Genomic DNA, 22,655 nt, shown 5'->3' on the forward strand with positions numbered 1-22,655 from the left:
GTTGTTGTTTTAAAAGAACATTCTACATGCCTTTTACACCTAGCCTCCATTACTAAGTCAACCACTGACTATTTTTAGCATCTGTCCAATAAACAATGTGTTCTAAAAGGGTGTGCCCAAGAAACTCCCTATGGCTTAAGGTACTAGAAGTAAGTTAGAAACTTGTTTTAAAATTTACCTGAGCAAAGTTCTATGAAATACAAGGCCTATGAAGCCACCAGGACAATCAAGGACAAAGAAATTCCAACAAAGGTGTGGTGGCATTTGGGGCAACAGCAGACTGACAACAGGCAACTGGTTTGGCAGAGGAAGTGCCTGCTACAGGAAGGAGCATGGGAATCGAGCAGCAAGGCAAGGTCATAGTTGACACCTGCTGGAGCAGGGTGTAGCTCAAAAGACAAGCAGCTAAACACACATAAAGATGAGCTGTGACCTCCAGATCTTCCCTTGCTGAACACAAAGTTTAGTCTACAAAGAGGATTAACTTCACGATTGGACCCCGCAATGGATGGGAACGAAGCCTTGAACTCCCTAACAAGAGGATAAAATATAGTCTACCCAGCAGAATGTGGCCTCGCACCACCCTGCAACTGTGACATCACACGAAGGCCTTTGGCTGATCCACCAGCAAAAGCACACTGAGAGGAAGGCAAATGCACAGAAGAAAAATAAAAAGTGCAAAGGCTTCAGACTCCTAACAGAACACGAGGAGAGGGAGAGGCACACAAAATTCCATAAACACACACACACATAGCCTGTCTGCTTGAGAGCTGTTGACATCAAATCAGAAAACAGGAAATAAACTAGAGAAATTCAGAAAAGGGAAAGAACAGGAACTAAAGAACCTGAGAGTTGGATGAGAATACAGTTAAACTCTTCCAGAAAACAGAAAGATTTGGAAAGCAGGAGGAAACCTATAGAAATGGAGGCTTACACTGGAAGCTTGTCAACTTTAAAAACCAAAAATACAAAGAAAATGAACAGAGAAAAGAAAATGCTGCAGAGATGGAAGTGTCTTCTCCAAGCTGAGATCAGAGTTTCTGAGTTGTCTGTAAATGACATGCACATGCTTCTCTGTTGCAATTCATTTAACGTCACAAAGAGAAGCCACACCATGACACCATGCAACCAGGTTCTCACATAGGTCTACCGGAAGAGGAGAGAGAACGGGGCAAAGAAGCAGGGGGAGCGGGGGGGGGGGAGAAGAACCACACATACCAGTTCCTGGGGACAAGAGTGGTGGAGGGGAGAGAGAGAGAGAGAGAGAGAGAGAGAGAGAGAGACAGACAGACAGAGAGACAGAGAGAGAGAGAGACAGAGAGAGAGAGAGAGAAACAGAGAAAGAGGGGAAAGTAGCAAATGTGCACAGGGGTGCTCTTAGTGGCAGCAGCTGAGGATATAACCTGTCAGGACCCCAAGGGCAGGCCCGTACAGATGCCTGAATACTAACAACATCACAATGAAATTCCTGAACCCAGGAAAAAAACCTTCTGGGTGGGGAGGGGAATGTGTATAAAAGTGTGTTTACAAAGGCTCGGGAGTCAGAAATGGCAAGGTACTCAACCCACCCGTGTAGAAGCTGCCTCTGAACCTCAGCCATCAGCAAAGCCTGCTTTCTGAGCTTGAGAAGATGCACTCAAGACACATTTAACACAACACGTAAGCTGGGAAGGTAAGTTCCCAAGGGGTGAGGGTGAAGCTCAGGGCAGAGCAGGGGACCCTGGGTTCCAGTATCAACAATAGGTGTGTACGGACACAAAACATGAGCAAACCCCGCCACCACAGCAGTGTGGACATGTCTCCTCCACCTGCTCCTCACCAAACCTTCCCATGGGAAAAGCTCACACTGTTCAGACAGAGCCCAGATGCCCTGGGTTCCCTTCCTGCTTTCAGTGCCTGCCTTGGCTCAAGCAAGGGATTCATTTTCTCTAAGTACACACAGGACTAAAGGAAAACTACAGAAAAGAAACAGACCTATCTATTCATTGGCCCCATTATTAAAGAATTTCTGGAAGAGAAAGGTAGGAAAGGAGAATTTCAGGGGAATTTTCTTATAAAACTTCAAAAACAATAGTGAAAAGTCAGCATGTTTCTGTTAGCAACAGTTTAATGACAAACTTGTAAAGTAAAAGCTAGCATTCACTGCCCGGTGTGGTAGCATATGCCTTTAATTCCAGCACTCAGGAGGCAAAGGCAGGCAGATCTCATGAGTTCGAGGCCTGCTTAGTCTACATGGTGAGTTCTAGAACAGCTAGAGTTACATAGTGAAACTCTTATCTCAAACAAACAATAAGTTAATGTTCTTCTGGATACTTACAGCATTACCTGAGTTCACTGCACTTACAAAGTTAGAGAAGTCTCTTACCTCAGTGCCCTGCCGGCAGTAGGACAGGACCGGAAGTCTGCCCTTGCTCCGGAAGTTGGAACTGCCCATGATCATTGGCGGGGTGGCTGTTTTTGGAACATACAGCTCTCTTGGGTAAGTCTCACAGACCTGGAAATATCAAATGAGAGTACTTAACTCCAACTGGAAACCGTGAGGACAGTGGAAGCAGATGGCTTACTGTAGATCTTGAGCTCTCCTCCATCCATCCATGTGCAGTCCCCAAGGCGCATGCCTTCTGCTGTGGTCCCCCTCACTCTGTGCCCACATCCTCAGGAAGCTAAGCAGACCCTGGTGGAACACCCTGCTTTCCTCCCTCCTATGAACCCACTCATGCCTCCTGCCCATTCCAAAGTGTCAGTTCCCAATACCTAGAAACACATTTTACCTGCACCCCCAGTGACCACACCTACCAGGCGGCACACAGTGATCACATTCTCCTAAGAACCAGAGAGGAAACAGTAACCAAGGAACAAAAGACCCACCCAAGAAAGACAAAACCAGACATCAGCACCTAGAATTACAATCACCCCAAAACTAAATGGCTAGATGTCAGAGTGAAAGCAACACTACCAGAAGGCTGTGAGTATTCCAACACCGATGAAGCTCAAGAGAAAAACCTTGAAACAATCTCTATGAATATAGTAGAAGTCTTCTAAGAGGAAATGAGTAAATCCCTTAAAGAAATCTATGAACACACACACACACACACACACACACACACACACACACACAAACAAAACCCACTAGAAATTAATAAATAAAACTGATCAAGACCTGAAGATAGAAATAGAATTAATAAGGAAAACCCAAACTTAGAGAAGTGTGGAAATGAAAAATTCAGGAATTCAAACAGGAACATCAGAGGCCAGCTTCAGCACCAGAATACAAAAGATGAAAGAGAGAATCTCAGACATTGAAAACATGGTAGAAGAAATGGATAAATTGGTCAAAGAATGTGTTAGCTAAAGAAACTCCTGTACAAAATATCTAGGAAACCTGGGACACTATGAAAAGACCAAATTTAGGAACAGAAGAAGAAACCCAGATAAAGGGCACAGAAAATACTTTCAACAACATCCTAGAAGAAAATTTCCCTCACCTAAAGGAATGCCTATCAAAGCACAAGAGGCCTACAGAACAGCAAACAGACTAGACTAGAACAGAAGGTCCCCTCAGCATACATTAATCAAAGCACTAAATATACAGAACAAAGAAAGAATATTAAAAACTGCAAGGGAAAAAGAGCAAGTAACACATAAGGGCAGATCTATTAGAATTACATCTGACTTCTCAATGAAGATTCTAAAAGCTACTAGAACCTGGACAGATATTCTGCAGACTCTAAGAGACCACAGATGCAAGCCCAAACTACTATACCCAGCAAAGCTTTAAGTCACCATAGATGGAGAAAATTAGACATTTCATGGTAAAACCAAATATAAGCCATATTTATTTATAAATCCACTCATACTAAAGGTGCTAGAAGGAAAACTCCAACCTAAAGAGGCTAACCACACCCAAGAAGACACAGGACTAAATAATCCCAGACTAGCAAAATCAAGAGGGGAAGTGCGCACAAGCTTACAATCACACATGCATGTCTAAGCATGCATGTGTGTGTGTGCACACACACACACACACACACAAAAGCACCAACCCCACCACCACCATTAAAATGGCAGGAAACAGACCAGCCTGGTCTACAAGAGCTAGTTCCAGGACAGGCTCCAAAACCACAGAGAAACCCTGTCTCGAAAAACAAAAAAAAACAAAACAAAAAAATGGCAGGAAACAAAAATCATTGGTCACTGATATCTCTCAATATCAAAGGTCTCACTTCCCCGATAAAAATACACAGACTAACAGAATGGATGGGAAAACAGGATCCATTCTTCTGCTGCATCCAAGAAACACACTTCAACATCAAGGATTTATCACCTCAGTAAGGGAAAAAAAAATAGAAAAAGATATTCCAAGCAAATAAACCTAAGAAGTAAGCAGTGTAGCCATCTTAATATCTGGCAAAATAGACTTCAAACCAAAACTAATCAGAAGAGAAAGGGAAGGACACTACATACTCATCAAAGGAAAATCTCACCAAGAGAACATTGCAATTATTAACATCTATGCACCAAACACAAGGGCACCTACGTCCATAAAAGAAAGACTATATCTTAAATCACATATTGACCCACACACACTGAGAGTGGGAAACTTCAATATCCTACTCTTACAAGTAGACCGGTCATCCAGACAAAAACTGAACAGAGAAATGCCGGAGCTGATGGACACTATAAACCAAACGAACCTCACGGATATTTACAGAACATTTCATCCTCACACAAACAAACATGTCTTTTTCTTTGCATCTCAAATTTCTCTAAACTTGACCACATACTCCAACACAAAGCCAAGTCTCAACAATACAGGAAAATTGAAATAATACCTTGCACCCTATCTAACCACCATGAATTAAAGCTGGATATCAAGAACAGAAATAACTGAAAGCTTGCAAACTCATAAAAACTGAACAACTCATGACCTAATATGAGTCAAGAAAGAAATTAGACCTTCTAGAATTGAATGGAAATAATATACAACATACCCAAACTTATAGGTGTTGCACAATATTTGACCACACTATGAACCCCAAGATTATGTTATTTACTGAAAAAAACCTGCCTCTAGCTGCGGTGTGGCCCAGCTCTAGTACACATCTTTAATCCAAGAGTTTTCTGTTTATGGTAAACAAAATTAAATAAAATCAATCATAGGTCAAGAGGCAGAGCAAACGACCAGTTGACAGGAAGTAGTCAGAGAGTCAGAGAGAGTCAGGAAGACGGATAGATGCACAGGAAGTAGTAGGGAGGGACTTTGAGTTTGGCAGTCCTTTTTGGTTTGGGGCAACAGAGAAGGAAGATCAGATGGCTGTTTCCTCTGCCTTTCTGAGATAGCAGGTTTTCACCCCACCATCTGGCTCTTCAGTCTTTATTGGTAAAATGAAGGACAGAGACATAGTTAAAGCAACATTCATCTCTCTAAATGGAGGCGGCCAGGCGGTGGCTGCAGTGGCTCAGTCAGCAGCTGAGGCAGAGGTAAGATCGGGTGTAGCAGCTGTGCCTCAGACATAAAAAACATATGGGACCCAATGAAGGAAGTTCTAAGAGGCAAGTTCATAGCACTGTCTACATAAAATACTGGCGAGATTAAAAAAATAGACAAAAACCATGAGGCTAAGTTAAAAAAAAAAAATCCAAAAATCTTCAAGACATTTAAAGAAGTGACAGCAGCACACTGTTCTCCAGATGGCTGGAGCCCTGCCGCATGCTGCCCGCTGGAACTATGTCTTGACCTGCCCCAGAGGCTGGCTTACCTTGTACTCTCGGTTGGCATCGGACAGTTTCCAGTTCTCATTGGGCACGCCCATCCTCTCATATTCCTTAGCAAGGTCAATGACCTGCCAACCCTTCAGTCGTTCAGAATCATTTTGTTTGGGATTATAAGAGAATGCATAGAGATCTTCATATTTTGCTATAAAACAATAAAAATCAATACAATGTAATTTATAAGGCAGTAGACTACAAACAAAACTAATTTCCAGGATTTTTCCCTCCTATTTTTTTCTTTAGAATTTTCAACAAAGAGGAGGCTAAGACATGTACATATCTGAATTTAATATTTTCTGAGTTCCATAAAACCAATGACTATAGCTAAAGACATATGTATAGACCCAAGATTTATGTCATAGCAAAAGGTGTCATCAAAGTTAAATCTTCTATTGCATGCTTTTCTTTTTTCTTTAATATTAAAATTTTAAAGCAAAAATAGACACATCTTACTCATCCTTTTCCCCAAATGCAATGGAAACAAAATTCCGTAACAAAAACTAGAAATGGCCAGGTGTAGTACCCGCCTAAAGCCCAGCATGCACAAGACCCAGGAGGGCTCTGCTTGAGAGCAGCCTAGACCACAGTGAGGGCACACCTAAGAAAGGCAGGGAAGGGTCAAACAGTAACTCAAAGGACGGAGATGGCACAGAATAGGAAACTGCATTGCACATTGTTCTCAATTACTCTAGCGTGTATGGCTGTTCTGTTTGCACCTAAGTATGTGCAACACTTGTTCCTGGCACCTGTGCAGGCCAGAAGAGGGCATCGGATCCTCTGGAACTGGAATTATTGATGGTTGTGAACCATCTTGTGGGTGCTGGGAATCAAACTCAGGACCTCTGGAGGAGCAGACAGGGCTCTTAACCACCGAATCATCTCCTCCAGCCCCAGAATCACCCATTCTTATAGGTCAGTAGAGACCCAAACCAGCAAGGCCATGGGCACATAACTATCTCTGTTATATACATATACCCTGATTCCACAAGGACAATGGAATGTATCAGGCTCTGTGTGCTCAGAGAACATGGACCTGCTCCTAGGTCATTCATGAGGGCCTCCATCTAAACTGAAATCCATGCTAACAAGTAATCCAAGTCATGCTGGGGGCAGAAGTGTGGGGCCCACAGAAGGGGGTCTGCTCTACCTTGACTGGAGGTCAGAGAGCTTAAGCCTACTCTTGTTCTTTCAAAGTCATTGAGAAGAAGTCTGATGTAAGGAGTGGCTACAAACAAGATATCCTGACCTAGGGTGTGGTTACGTGGTGTTTTGGATATTAAGATGGTCCATAGAGGTGGATCTGCTCTACCTTGACTAAAGGTCAGAGAATTCAAATCTTTTCCTTCAAGGATATGACAGAGATTTGAGCCAGGAAGTGGCTGCCTACAGAATGCTTGGTCTAACTGGTTATTACATATCCTGCCTAACAGAATACTTAAACTAAAGGATATAGTTGCTCGATATTTCAAGTACCGAAGCAAGAAATTGTTCCGTTTGTCCTTTGTGTCATGTTACAGCAGTCTTTTGCCTTCTTCCCCGCCCCCTTTCTGGACTGGAGTGTATAAGCATATGGAGAATAAATGCGGACGTATTCGGTATTCACTGGATAGCTCTCCTGGCACTATCCTATGTCTCTGCATTCCTTTTGTATCTCTGTCCTTCCTCCCTAATTTTTCTAATCCAGTGGCCCCTACCCTGGAAGGTGCAAGCCCCGTCAAGGCTGGACCCCAACATAGACGCCTTCAGAGCCCTAGGCCTGGGTAATGGTAAGATTCATTTTTAGGGCTTCTATCCTTCCCAGCCCTCCATCTACTAAGACGGGATTCACTCTTGTCTCTGATACATCTACCACCCTCGCCACTGGTGCTAGAGGACCATGACCTTCTGGTACTTTCCATTTAGTAATACCACTTTCATTAATAGAGAACACCCACATTTAAAACACAAGAGAGCAGCTAGGGAGGTAGGCTGGTCAGTAAAGTGCTTTCTATGAAAACAAGAAGACCTGAGTTCAATCCCCAGCGTCCAGATGAAAGGCCAGGTGTGATAGCACATGGCTGGAACCCCAGTGCTGGAAAGGTGGAGCTTGCAGCAAGCCAGCTTCACCTAGGCTGGCAAGTCCCAGGTCCCAAATGACTGTCTCAAACAACAAAGCGATGGCTCCTAAGTAAAGGCACTGGACCCTGGCCTCCACACACACATGCACACATGTGCCGGCACATGGGTACACACATGAAGTGCTAATATAATCTAATAATATAATCTAAAGTAACATCAGGCCATACTATATAAAAGTCTTCCCTTAACATTGTTCCTTCATTGGACACCATTCTTACAGTTCAAAGCAATTGTTTCTGTTATTTCTAAACCATTGTGGGGTATTTCTAGACCACTGAGGGGGTTGACAGTACATACAACCTAACTATAATGTAACGATAAAATAATAGTACCTTAAAGTTGGCTGGAAACCCCATCTCAGTTGAGATTGAGAGCTTGGCTCTCTAAGAAGCACATACCTTGTTTTGACAGTTGCAGCAGAGAGTTATAGATATCATGGCAATCTCTTTCCCTGGGAACGATGAAATGCACAATCCTGAAGTTCTTGCACTGGATCACGAGTGGGCATCCAGAAGTGGTGAGAGCAAGTTTCTCCACAGAGGCAATATGGTGGTGTAGTATCTGCGGCACAAACACCCGCATCATCAACACACACAGAAGCAATATGGTGGTGTAGTATCTACGGCGCAAACACCCGCATCATCAACACACACAGAGGCAATATGGTGGTGTAGTATCTACGGCACAAACACCCGCATCATCAACACACAAAGCACTGACACATGCTCTTCTCCCGAGTGCATACATGTGAATGTTCCAATGACACCTCAAATGCTATGTGCTATCATACTTAACACATTTCGATGACTTGATGCCTGAGCCAAGACTAGGTTGTCATTTTTGTTAGTTTTTTTTTCCATGTCAGTATATGCTGGCTGGATGAGGAGCTGGGGCACAGTTCAGCAGCAGAATGCCTACCTGGCATGCACAAGGTCCTGGTTTCCAGCCCAAGCACCTCAAAAAGTTTAATTAATTAATGTTTACCAAGTGTAGGAATAAAAAAGTCTCACTATAGATTATGGCTTGATGGCATTTTGAAAACATAAGATCATCTCCACTGCTACTGACACTTTGCTACTAAGAAATTTTACTCTTTCTTAATACCATTCCTAGCCACTTAAACCATTTAAAGAAACATTTCTGGAGAAGAGGTTTTAGGTTCCTGAACGATAAAAACTCAGTCACAGAAGAGCTCCAGCAGTTCTAAATGCACCTTAAAATGAAGCAAAGGCTGCAGCAGCAAACTGCACCCTGCTGAGTAGGTTTTGTTTTGTGTCTGCTTGTCTTCAGTTGAAAGGTGAGGGACGGATGACTTAAGTATGGTTTTATAATGCTAACATTACCTGTTATATTAACTGTACATATTAAACCTAAGGCTGACATGCAGAATAAGCACACATAAGTAATCAAGGAAAGCTTGAAAGAGCCTTAAGGGAGATACCGTGTCCATGAAAACTGCACAAATGGCTCACACACAGAGAGCTCACACTCAGGAACTAGCTCTACTAACATTTGCACAGAGTTGCTCATAACCATCTGACAGTGCCGTCTCCACAGGGAACTAGGGACAAGAACCTATAAGATATATGATGTAAAGAGAATATTGTATCATCATTAGGATCCCAGCTAAGATCCCAGATCATTTCAGGAGAGCAACAAAGAAAGCCTATCTGTACAGAGAGAAAGAGGGCCCAGTGTCAGAAAGGCTGCTTCTAGGACCACAGTGCTCCTGCTACACAGACCCCAGGAGAGACCAATGGGCTACACAGAGGAGAGGGGAGCAGCAGCATCTCTTCACTGTCCCTCAATCTGCTAACCCTTTATCTTACTCACTGCACTCACGCGTCAACGATAACCAACTCTACAAGAGAAAACAAGAGCCTGCATACTCTGAGCTGTACTGCAGGTGTGTGTGGTTCCCTGGGAGGCAGACATGACATCTCATCTCAGTTCTGCTGCTCAGAAAAGGCTAAGGATAGCTGGGATTTACTACTGAGTTGCTACTTTAACAGATGCTTTGCCTATTTTCTCTTATTTAACATTCACAAAAGTGTTCCATGATGAGTGACAGATACTACGCCCTTCACAGAGAGGTGTCAAGCAGAAACACTCGGTCTGCCATTCCCTTCCCTTCTCTCCTTGCAATAATCCATCTTCACCAAGATATCAAAAATGTCAGGACAATGGTGGTGCACACCTTTAATCCCAGCACTCAGGAGACAAAGGCAGGCAGATCTCTGTGAATTCCAGGCCAGCCTGGTCTACAGAGCAATTTCCAGCACAGGCTCCAAAGCTACACAGAAAAACCCTGTCTTGAAAAACCAAAAAGAAAAAAAAAAGTCAGAAATCTGTATATATATTTTATATAATATTCTGCAATGTTTAGTTACTGTATTTAATTACTTTACTTAAATATTTAACACTGTAAACATCATTCTGTAATGTTTAGTTACTTCCCCCTCCTGAGGCTGACCACCAATGTCCATCTATCAAAGAATTGAAATCCAGCAATCAAAAGCCCCTTTGACCCTACAAAATAAATCTCCTAGTTGTAATTTGGCATTAAAATGCTATAGAATATGCTATACAATCCATATGATTATTAATGTGCATAAACATTACCTAGACTTCTAAAAAAAACTAAAGGAAGAAAGAGGTATTTTTTTACAGATGTTAAAAAAAGTCTAATATACACAATTCCATATTACAAATGACATAAACGACCTATAAAAGGGAGGCAGAAGTCACTTGAGAAGAAAAAATTTGATTGATCTGTGAGTGGTAGCACAGGCCTGTAATCCCAGCTCTCCAGAAGATGACAGACTGCAAATTCAAGGACAGCCAGGCCATTCAGCAAGACCCTGTCCAAAAGCAAAAGCAAAACTAACAAAAAAAAAAAAAAACTGGTTAAGATAAATAACGGGTGATTAAACAGCCGTTAGCCCATTGTTACTGCAACAGCAGACAGTCCTGCTAAGGTCCACCTTACCCAGGTTTCTTTCTGCTGAGTGTCAATAAACAACAGATGTGTGGCTGTAAGATACAGGGTTCCCGTCAGTGACTTGTTGTTGGTACTAAACCGGTCAAGTAACTTCACTTGTTCAACCTAAGAAAGAAAAAGATGTTATTTTTCATTTCAAATATAATTATTTTTATTTCTGTTGCTGACCAAAACACTGACCAAAAGCAACATAGGGGAGAAACAGGTTTATTTGGCTTATAGTTCTAGGTCAAAGTCCACCACTGAGGGAAATCAGGGCAGAAACCTGAAGCAGAAGCCACGGAGAAACGCTGCTGGCTGGCTTGCTCGCGTGCTCCCAGGCTGACTTAGCTGGCTTGCTTACACAGCCCAATACCATCTGCCCAAGGAATGGTGCTGCCCACAGTGTGCTGGGCCCTTCTACATCAATTAACAATCAAGACTCAAAGACATGACCACAGAGCCATCTCATCCTGGCAATTCTTCCATGTGGATGACCCTACCCTATGCAAAGTGGATAATCAGGCTCACCAGGACAGTAGCTGAAGGGCTCTAGTAGGCCTGAGCATGGCAAACAGGGCTCTGGCAGGCCTTGCCCTTCCCCCATTTCCTCTGCCTTGCTAAACCATTAGATAACATTTCTAAAGCTGGCCACTAAGGTCCATTCCCTCATTTGGCCACTTCCTTCTACTGAGGCTGACCACCAAGGTCCAGCAATCAAAGTATTGAAATCCAGCAATCAAAAGCCCCCTTTGACTACCCTAATTAACATGTCCAATTAAAATTAACTAATTCATTCAAACACAGGGTTTCCCCGTTTAACTTTATAAACTGCCATTTGCCTATATCTGTCTCTTCTCTAACCAGAGGCAGTCCTTTGTCCCTCTGGGACAAATATCCCTGCCCTCTTCCCCTTGCTCCCTCTTCTTCTATCTCCTGTCTTTGTCTCTTATTCCCTGTCCTCTGACTCTCTGAAGCAAATAAATCTCCTTTGTGTTGAAAACTTGGTCTTGGGGTGTCTTGTCCCAACTCTGAGGTCCTTTCAGCAATATAAATGAAATTTTTCTAAGCCCAGAAACAGCATGCAACATTATGTTTTTTTTTCCCTCCTCTTTGTCCCCAAACATAAGAAGTTAGTTGATTAATATTCAGGGTAAAATTTCATCTGTCCTTGGAAGAACACAAAAAAGTCACAAGCAACACAGATATTATTTAGATGCCAATGCAAACCAGGGAAGATTTTAAGAAACACCAACACTAATATACAAGGAGTGTGCATTGTGTGAGCAAAGTACTTTTCACATCTAAAAGCCCATTTTACTGTATGTGTTGCCAAAGACAGTACCTAGTATCTGTTGAGCAGCAGTTTCCTCCAAGATTGAAACATTCCCATTCTCCTTAATCAAGAAGGTAAACAACTCAAAAGAGCTTCAGGAAGTCCCTGAAACTGACCAGATTCACTAAGCCCCTCTCTTCCAGAGTAAGCAATAAAGTTGCTGAGAGTCACTCTTCAGACAAGTCAAGCTACAAAGCAGACTCTGTGCCCAGATCCTCTGCCTGAAAGAAGTAGAGACTAGAAACCAGCTGAGCTGGCTCAAAAAGGTTTAGATCAACTAAACCGCTTAGAAGGGACACTCTCAGCTGGGCAGTGGTGGCACACACCTTTAATCCCAGCACTGAGAAGCAGAGACAGGCAGATCTCTATGAGCTTGAGGCCAGCCTGGTCTACAAAGCAACTACAGAGCAAGTTCCAGGACAGGCAAGACTACACAGAGAAACCCTGTCTCAAAAACAAAAAAACGGGTACTCTCCAACCTGTTGAGCTGCCTGCAGGTTGTGCAGTGTGTTCCAGGTACCAACTTTTATGTAGTGTGACCAGTGTTGAGTTGGGCTGTTGGTGTGGGAGGTCCTTCTATATATGTGTTACTTTTATTGGTTAATGAATAAAGAATCTGCCTTGGCCTGTGATAGGGTAGAATAGAGATAGAAGGGGAAAACTAAACTGAATGCTGGGAGAAGAAGGCAGAGTCAAGAGATGCCATGTAGCCACTGCTGCGAACAGACATGCCGGAACCTTGCCAGTAAGCCACAGCCAGGTGGCAATACACAAATGAATAGAAATGGGTAAAATTAAGATGTAAGAGTTAGCCAATAAGAAGCTAGAGCAAATGAGCCAAGCAGTGATTTAATTAATACAGTTCCTGTGTGATTATTTCAGGGCTGAGCAGCCAGGAACAAACCTCCTACAACAGGTTTGGTGATGCAGTTGTCTTGGAGCCATGTATGATGTTGTAAGTAATCCTTCACTTACATTGCTGTAAGCAACTACAATAAAACTCATGGTTCACCAAGTTGGACTTCAGTGGTATCCTGTACTTTGGTCTGTTGTGGGCTCCCTGAGCTGAGTAGAGATGTACATAGTGTCTCCTCAGGAAGTTTGCTCACACAACACTATCCAATTATATAACGTTCTAGAAGTATACGACTGGGCAAATTAAACCAAGAAACCACTGTTTGCAAGCTCCAGCTTATGCTCTATATTCTCCCTGCTGCACAGACATGGCTGCTGTGCAGCCAGCTCTGGTTCTTGCTCTCCTACAAGACTCTTCTTCCATTCAGTCCAGTGACAAGCCCTATCCTAGACTCACCAATGCCCTACAACCAAAAGTAACTCTTACTTAGAAAGTTAATTTGTTACTTATGTCACCTTGTCTCTTTGCTCAGTTCTCTGACACAAACTATCCTAAGTTGCATTGGCTTCCTATGGTATCCAGGATGCTGAGATCCACAATATGTTATACAGGAGTATAACAGCATTCATGTCTATTAATACTGGTGTATACACACACACACACACACACACACACATACAGAGCTGCTATAGGAATGCAGAGTGGAGCTGGGACTAGTCAGGAGACTATAGCTTTAAAATTTAATGCCATCCATTTTATAGGAAAAACATATAAAAATAAGTGTTTAATGTCCAGCTCTGTCACAGGAGGTTGTGTAGATCTTCAGACCAGAGAGCTCACCATTATATCATTAATTCTATACTTCCCTGACATGTTTACTGTTCTCCTACCAGCTCAAGAACAATACACTCCCATTATGAAGTGATTAATCAATAGCCACCACTCAGAAGGCTGATCATCTCACCCTTCTTCACTCTCTATAATTTTCTTCCATGGAGAATGAGCATGTATAATACCACTGTTCAAATGAGTCAAAACTTCAATGTAATTAAAAATGTTTAATAGAAGACTTTATTTGTGTGATTAAGACAATAAACTTATTGTGGATACTTCCCACTGGAAACTGAGAGATATGATCTAATGCAACTCAGGTCTGACAGTGGATCTGACATATAACAAGTGATCATTTTACATAGACTCTCAAGAACACAGGAAAGCTGTTAGGAGCCAATTTTCTCCTAAAATCATTGCAGGAACCATCACCCTAGGGGAGTCTGCAGAGAACCTCACACCCCTAATTATGTTAGGAATCGTTCTATTGACAGAGCCTACCCCACACCCAAATTGGCTGTTAATGGAGAGCTATCTGTTAGCGGAACCCACTTCACATTCCAAACTACCTAGGGAACTAGGTGTGGCAACTCCTGACTTCTTGGCCTACAGTGACCTGACCGAAGATAACCTCCTGCCTACGTGACCAACACGGACCACGTGACCAACGTGAACTACGTGACAAGAGCTCAGGCCCCTGTACCCACCCCCCAACTCCATACCCTATATAAGTTGTACCCCATCTCTAATAAACTGAGGCTTTGACAGGAATCCCAGCTTGGCCTCCTTCCTCTTTTCTAGCTCATATCTTACAGATAGCGCCTCTCCGGGACCCTGGAATAACTGAACTGCCAGACGGGTTTACTAACCCTAGACTGGTGACCCGTCAAGGCAATTACAGAAAGCCAGGTGTGGTGGTGCCCTGGAGCGGCTGAGGAAGGAGGATCAGGGGTTTAAGACCAATGCATGGGGAGGGGGTGGTAAGAAAGTTTTGTGCTCATGAAGATTTCTCCTAAAGGTCAACATTTCTTTAATTGTCTAGGCCATTTATTTCTCAAGTAAAAATATGTGTAGTGATATTTCATTTGTATTTTAATAAATATAGCTTGCCTGGAGTTCAAAGAGTAAAACAGCCGCACTGATCAGTCTTACAGACCAGGTAGTGGTGACACATCCCTTTAATCCCAGTAGCCACACTAGTTTGCCAAAGAAACCGGGAGGTAGTGGTGCAAACCTTTAATCCCAGACCTAGAGAGGAATATAAAACGGGAGGAGACAGCTCTGAGGCTCAGTCTCATTCTGAGATTCCTGGAGGCAGGATCGCCATTTCAGACTGAGGTAGAGGTAAGAGCCAGTGGCTAGCTGTTTTGCTCTTCTGACCTTCAAGCTGAACCCCAATTTCTGTCTCTGGGCTTTTATTAATCATGCTATCAATATGGCTTCATTCTATCACACTGAAAACAGAAACTTTAATATATATACCTTTAAAGACAAACATTCCTCTCCAACTGTCAAGAGCTGGCTGAGAAGGGACAAAAAGCCAGCAAACAAGACCAGACCACAGTGGCTCTCAGGGCAGGCTCTCTCTTACCTCACTTCCTTTCACAAGAGCAGTACTGAACACACATGGAGCTAAAAAGTATCAACACCACTGGGAAGATCAATGACTGGAGTACTTCAAAGAGCTCCTCAGAGAAAATAAAACAGGGTTTTAAAGGGTGTGGCTATGAGCAAACAGGAAGTCTGCTTTAAAAGGAAGCCCATGTGAAGCTAAAGACAGAAATGCTTCTCTAACTCCAGCCTTAAACTGTCATTTTTTTTTTCATATTTGGTGCAATTTCTGCAAAGCTTGTCTGTAAGGGAGACAATCCCAGTCTCCACTCCAGTTTTAACTACTGGTCCCTCGCAGATCTGCATTCCCAGTACAGACTAATACATCCTACGCTGTGCTGGCCTCCTGCAGTGCTGGAGACAGGGAAGTGCGGCATGTGTCTCTATGGAAACTAGTGCACATCAACAGCCAGTTTCAAATTGAGGGAAGAAGAAAGATAGGAAGCATCTTATTCACCCAGATGAAGATTACACCTACTATTCACTATTACTTTTGATCGCAGGCTCATTCTCCTTTTTGGAGGGTACAGGAATAGTTTTGCTACGTAGCCAAGGTTACATTGGACCTTTCCATCTTCTTGATGCAAACTCCTGAGACCTGGGATTGAGGCATTACAGGCACACCTTGCCTTGAGCAGCTAAGGGTCTTTTTTCCATATGAATCTTATCCATTACCATTATATTACAATATATTATCACTATATCATTATATATCCCTAAACTCTGACTGAACTCTCTGAGTTCTTACTGTTTGCTATACATGTAAAAATATTTCCTTGCCGGGCAGTGATGGCACACACCTTTAATCCCAGCACTCAGGAGGCAGACACGGGCAGATCTCTTTGAGTTCGAGGCCAGCCTGGTCTACAGAGTAAGTCCCAAGACAGGTCCATAGCTACAGAAAAACCCTGTCTCAAAACAAAACAAAACAAAACAAAACAAAAAAAGAATATTTATTTCCTGACATAGTAGTATGATAAATTCTTGCCATCCATTATTTTCATTTTCACAAGCCCAGTGGAGACTTACTACTGACACACAACTAGCAGCAGCTAGCTGCTAACCAGGACAGATGTTCCAACCTTGTGTGGGTTCACTCCTGAACTACAACACTTGGCCTGGCATTATGTTGTCTGCACTTGAACATCTTAGGAGTCACAAATCGCTGATTCTCCTCCCTCCCCTCACAAACACAACCCTAATTCTGCATTTCACACGTGACTTATGTTATGCCATCCTCGTCAAGTTGGCAGCACTGGAAATCACCCTACTGACTTCCTGACTCATCCATCACCCACTCAAGCTCTGCTCCTCCCACCAATATCAGAGTACTGACAGAGAGCTAAGATGACCGTCTGTTCCAGTGCCCGTCTCTCCCACTAAAACTGGAAAGTATCTCAGTGCCTCCTTTTTCCTTCTGAGTTCCTCCAAAAGGCTAGAATAGTGTTTGATACAACGAAAGTTTACTGACCTAGATGAACTGCCACTGAGAACTTACTTCTCATAAGGGAAAACCAAATGGAAGATGTAACACAACACCTGATGATGGAAGTCACAAAATAATCCCACACCAGTTCAGAATTATGAATAATAAAAGGGTTTTTATTTAAGGGGAAAACTTACAGATCACTGTCCTAGACAACAGTTCTCTGCACCAACAGGAGTCAAGTCTAGCAGCCAGAAGCAGGAGCCGAAAGCAAGAGAGCGGGCACATGCTTTACAACTGCTTTTAGAGTATCAGAAACCACGCCCAAGTGGGCTGGTACCTTAAAGGCTATTGGCTCAAGGAGTAGAATGTACTCCCACAGCACCTCCACCTTTTGTTTAAATAAGAGAGTTCTAAACCCAATACAAAACTATATACACTAGGAACAGATATCAAGTATAATTAGAATTACAACCAGCATAAACAATATTAAGCAAGGAGCATATGTTAAATGTTTTAATAAATATTCTATCCTAAGGAGTCTAAGTCTTGTATAGGAAATGGCTTGACTAGATCATAAGAGGGTGGTAATTAGGACTATCTTATCTTCAACCCCATTGAAGGCCTAGAAGGGAGATAATATTACTTCAGCAGGCAGGAAGTATAACCAAGCAGCTTCCAAAGCAAGCAATATATGACGGAGACAATTAGCTACCTGAGCAATCACCCAAACTCTCATTTGCAACTGGCATGGACACAGCACAAATATGATAGCAATAATCTGGAAAATGCCCTAGCAAAGATAGTCATTGTACAAGATAGCCACAGCAGCCGTCTGGCTGATGGCAATTCCGGAGCAGCCACTACAGCCACAGTGATCCCAAAGTCTCTCTCAGCTGGGGCAGCTCCACCAGGCCAGGCACCACTGTGCTGGGGCAATGTGCCTCCCACCACTGCTAGGGGAGCTGAAGAGATAGCTCAGTGGTTAAGGGCACTGACTGCTCTTCCAGAGGTCCTGAGTTCAATTCCCAGTAACCATATGGTGGCGCACAACCATCCATAATGAAATCTGGTGCCCTCTTCTGGCCTGCAAGCAGACATGCAGGCAGAACACTGTATACATAGTAATTCTTTAAACATACACACAGACATATGTCCCTGAACATGTACATAGATACACAGTATTAAAGAAAGGGTACTTAAAAATCTATTGGCTATTAACTCAAGGCTAACCCATCTGGGTCTCATTCCCTTGCCTGGAACACAAAAGCAACTATTACTAAGGGAGGAACAGGTTATATAGTGAATGCCAAGTATTATACCCTGGGTGTCCTACAAATAGAGGCAATAAAATAAATGAAACAAACCTTTGCAAAATTACAACAGTCATCTGGTAAGGCAGCATGAGGCCTGCATGACCTCGTTTTACCTATCTAAGCTCAAAAAGAGAAAAGAAAAGTGTATATGGTGTTTAAGGAGCAAATTCAGGGGCCAGCGAGTAAAGATGCTTGCATCGCTCCAGACATGCCCAGCTGAAGCCAATTCCTAGGCCCACACATGGTGGAAGGAGTGAACTGGCACAAGTTGTTCTTTGACCTTCATACACGTGCCATGCAAATGTGTACCACAGCACATATTTCTCATCCTACCCTCCCCCCACACAAAATAATTTGTTTTTAAAAAGCAAATTTAGTACTTAATTAATTAGGCTATAATGTAGAGCAAACAGAACTGTCGACGGAAAAGCCACAGCAGCGTTGATCTGATGAAGGAACACAAACCGGCTTTTAAGTGCGCCAGTGTCAACAGGGAGGGAAAACGCTGGGCCAGACGGAGTAACCATCAGAGACTAAGGAACTGCAGGTGTGGATGAGGGCAACAATCGGGCCTGAAGTAAGCAGAGTCTAGTAATTCTGGTCTAACAGCAAAACTGATGTCAGGAAGGAGAAACTGAAGAACCCTGTTTATTCATTAGTGTTGCCTTTCAGCTTGTCAGAATGGGCACCGAGAAGGGAAAGCGAGTCAGAGAACAGCCAGTCTTGAGTACAGTTGATGATAGAGTTCATCGCTACCTTAGTAAGGGCCAGGTTACGTTCAGACCAGGGACTACAACGGTGAAGATAATAACATAACCAGCAGGTTCTACAGCATCTTGGCATACAGATGTTACAAATGGAGACATTTACTCTGAAGTTAAGCCAAAACATTTACTTTCTGCTTAAAGTTATAGAGAATATAAGAGTGGTTTGTGGGAAACACACTCATCATTCTGTCCTTTGCTGCAAATCAGCCTCCAAAAGACAGAAGTGCACCATTTTCTCTGCTATAATCATCAGCATACAAATTACAAGCAGGACTAGGGCCCAGCTGCTCCTTTCCATTTCCCCGCCCTGGGAGGAAGTACCCAGCTTTTCTTTCGGGTGCCTAAAGATACCTGTTTTGGAAGCATCTACAACTATTTTAGGTCACTACAACTGAAGCATCATAAAAACAGAATCAGGACCCTTAGAAAGCAAAAAGTAAGTGGGGAAAAGGTAATGGCAAAAGAATGAAAAAGTATTGGGGCAAGGAGAAAGAAACTGGAAGGTGAGGTCATTTTGTCCAGAGGTGATAAGTGCCAGCCATGTTATTTAACTGAACTGTTGCCAACTCCAGGCTAAGGGCCTAGAGGAGAAATTCAAACTTAGCTGACACTGGAGATAAAAACACAGGCCATCACAAACAGAAAATTATAGTATAAGAAGTTCAGACCCTGTTCTTCCTTCTCTGTGACGGGAAGGGACCAAGAACTTCAACCAAACTTCTGCAACCAAGAACTATGGCTACTCTTAGCTATGCTACACTGTGGGCGATGGCTCCGGTGCACAGACCACAGTTAGCTACTGGGAGGACTTGGCTTCCTCCCTCCAGCCAGACTGCTCCTAAGACATTCAGACTGTTCCACAGACATCCTATGCAGAACTAGCTGTAGGAAAGGAAGAGAACATTACACTGGTGTGTATGCAGCAGACATTAAGTGAGGCACCGCCTCTTCGATTCTGTGTCCTCAGTTGCTGGGACATCTGGCAGCGTAAATTACCAGTAAAGCAATTACGGACTTCATAAGACAGGAAAGAGCAGTCTCGGATCATAAGTCCAGTGGGGACTTTTCAGTTCTATTTCACTTGCTCTTCTGCAGTGTTGAGCACAGAACTTCCTATCTCAGAGAGAAAGCAAAGGTTTATAGAGGTGGCTCCATGGGTAAAGTCACTTGCTGCCATGCCTGATGACCAGAGTTCAAATCTCAGGACTCAAGGTTGAAGAGAAGGGTAGAAGAGACATCCCTGAAAGTTGTCCTTTGACTTCTACACATACACCGCAGCGCGCATGTCCCTGTCTCTCCCTCTCTCTCACACACACAGAACTTTAAAAAGTTAAAAAGGTTTTACAGTAGCTTGCCCTCCCCCAATTTTAACACTCTATAGAAACCTTTACCAACCCCGCTCTGGCTTCCTCACTAACTAGTTCTTAGCTACGAGGCCGGCAAAGGCTGGCAAAGGGGAACATTGCTGCCTCTGCTGCCTGCCCCCCACCTCCCCCTTCTGATTTCTGTTGTCCATCCCACAGCGCCCTGGTAACCTCCAGAGTCCCTGCTTGCTTCATTTGCTCTCCCACATTTTCCACCACCTATCGCAGCGTAGACCTGATCCATCAATTCTATTTATTGTTGTCTCTCCTGATTCAAAATACATTTTCTCAGAGCAGCTTTTGTCTGTGCAGTTCGCTGCCATCGGCCTTGTTTCCTAGTGTGTAGGACAGTGCCTGGCCGGAGCAGATGGCAGAGAGGGCACAGTGGGCACAGAGAAGGGAGTTAGGGCAAGGACGGAGCTCTCCGGCCATCTCACTCACAGGTGAGGTGGCTCTTCCACCTCAGCGCCCTGACTTTGGCATGCACCTGTCTGCGGGCCCCTAGGCCCTAACACTCCTCTTTTCTACGGAGTCTCAAAACCTCACTGCCTAGCTGCTCTCCTGCACCTCTTGGTCTCAACCCTACTCAGCTGCCCTGCCCCCACAGTCTAACCTCTTCACCAGGTAATTATTCTGTTATGCAGGTGGCTGTGGTAATGAGAGAGGCTTTGTAAGAAAGACCTGGCTCGCAGAACCCAGCTCCTACCAGCAACCAATGAGCCAATAATTCTCAGTCAGCTGATACATGATGAGTTAATCTGACAAACTGCAGGTTTCTCACCTGTAACATGGGATAGCACTAAAGACAGACAAAATGGTGTCCTGCTTGGAGCAAGTGTTCAAATGTGTCTCAAAATCTAAGACCTCAGGGGCTGGAGAACTGGCTTGGGGGTTAAGAGCACTTGTGGCCCCTACAGAGGACTTAGGCTTTGGTTCCTAGCACTTACACAGTTGCCCACACTCATCCCTAACTCCCGTTCAAGGACATGACCTCTGTGGGCACCAGGCAAGCACGTGGAACACATACACCTATGCAGGCAAAGCACTCGCACACATAAAAATAAATCTTTAAACACAACTGGGGACTAGAGAGATGGGCCATGGGGTAAGGGCATTGTTGCTCTTATAGATGACCCAGGGTCAGTGCCCATTACCCACATGGCATTTCACAACCATCAGTAACTCCAGTTCCAGGGAATCCAACCTTCTTGGCCTCCTTGGGCACCAAGCATACACATGGTGCACAAATATATACGTGGGCAAGCATTCACATGTAAAAGAAATAAATCTATTTTTTTTACTGTGCTATACATTTTTCTCTGCTCCCCTCTCTCCTTCTCTCTCCTGTGAGCCCCACACTATATTTAGGAAGGCCATGAATTTGGGAGTATGGGGCAAAGGAGGAATTGGAGGGAAGAGCAAAGCTTATGTAAACAGCCTGGTCTACAGAGCTAGTTCCAGGACAGGCTCCAAAGCCACAGCGAAACCCTGTCTCGAAAAACCAAAAAAATAAAAAAATAAAAAAAAAAAACAAATACAGTACTTATGTATGAGGTTCTCAAAAAAACATTTTATTAGATTGATTTTTTTACGTTTCCAGGAGGTGTTAACTAATCACATTCTAGATTGCCCCTCATCCCTGCCAGTAGTCATTTCCCAATCTGGAGCCTCTAGCTGAGACCTGTAGAGGAGGAAGGTACTTGCTAATCAGGATTCTAGATCTAAGCCTTCCATTATGGTTCACTGTGTTTCCTTCGGCCAGCCTTGACTTCTTCATTTGGTAAATAGGTGTGGCTGTCACATAATTAGCATCAGTACAGCACCAGTAATAAAGTGCAATTGGATGGTGCCACAAGAATAAAATAAAAAATAAATCTAATAAAAAGAAACTTAAGGTTGCATGGCTGGGTAGATAGCTCAGTGGGTAAGAGCAATTGTTCTGCAAGCACAAGTAACTGAGCACAAGACTCTTAGTCTCAGGGTTGTCGGTTCGAGCCCCATGTGGGCACCATTTTGTAAACAGACTGCTCTTTTGTTGCCAACCACCCAGACCCGAAAAATAACACAAAAACTATATTAATTACAACACTGCTTAGCCTGTTAGCTCAGGCGTCTTACTAACTCTTACATTTTTTTTAAAGATTTTTTTTTTTATTGAGGAAAAAAAAAATTTCCGCCTCCTCCCAGCCTCCCACTCCTCCCACTCCTCTCCCCCTCCCTCTCGAGTCTGAAGAGCAGTCAGGGTTCCCTGCCCTGTGGAAAGTCCAAAGTCCTCCCC

The 22,655-nt window shown here is 43.4% G+C and overlaps 1 protein-coding gene across 1 annotated transcript in view; it reads right to left on the minus strand.

The window, feature by feature from the left end:
• The window catches only part of Mtmr6 (myotubularin related protein 6), a 49,797-nt gene that overhangs the window by 23,155 nt on the left and 3,987 nt on the right, over window positions 1–22,655 (minus strand). Inside the window, exons 2-5 of the mRNA XM_005355407.3 lie at window positions 10,880–10,996; window positions 8,289–8,451; window positions 5,760–5,917; window positions 2,366–2,494 (exon numbers count right to left, since the gene is read on the minus strand). Of these exons, the coding sequence (XP_005355464.1) occupies window positions 2,366–2,494; window positions 5,760–5,917; window positions 8,289–8,451; window positions 10,880–10,996 (567 nt within the window). The remainder of the gene's footprint in view (window positions 1–2,365; window positions 2,495–5,759; window positions 5,918–8,288; window positions 8,452–10,879; window positions 10,997–22,655) is intronic.

Source organism: Microtus ochrogaster, chromosome 17 (genome assembly GCF_000317375.1).
Source record: "Microtus ochrogaster isolate Prairie Vole_2 chromosome 17, MicOch1.0, whole genome shotgun sequence".
Classification (NCBI taxonomy): Eukaryota; Metazoa; Chordata; class Mammalia; order Rodentia; family Cricetidae; genus Microtus; species Microtus ochrogaster.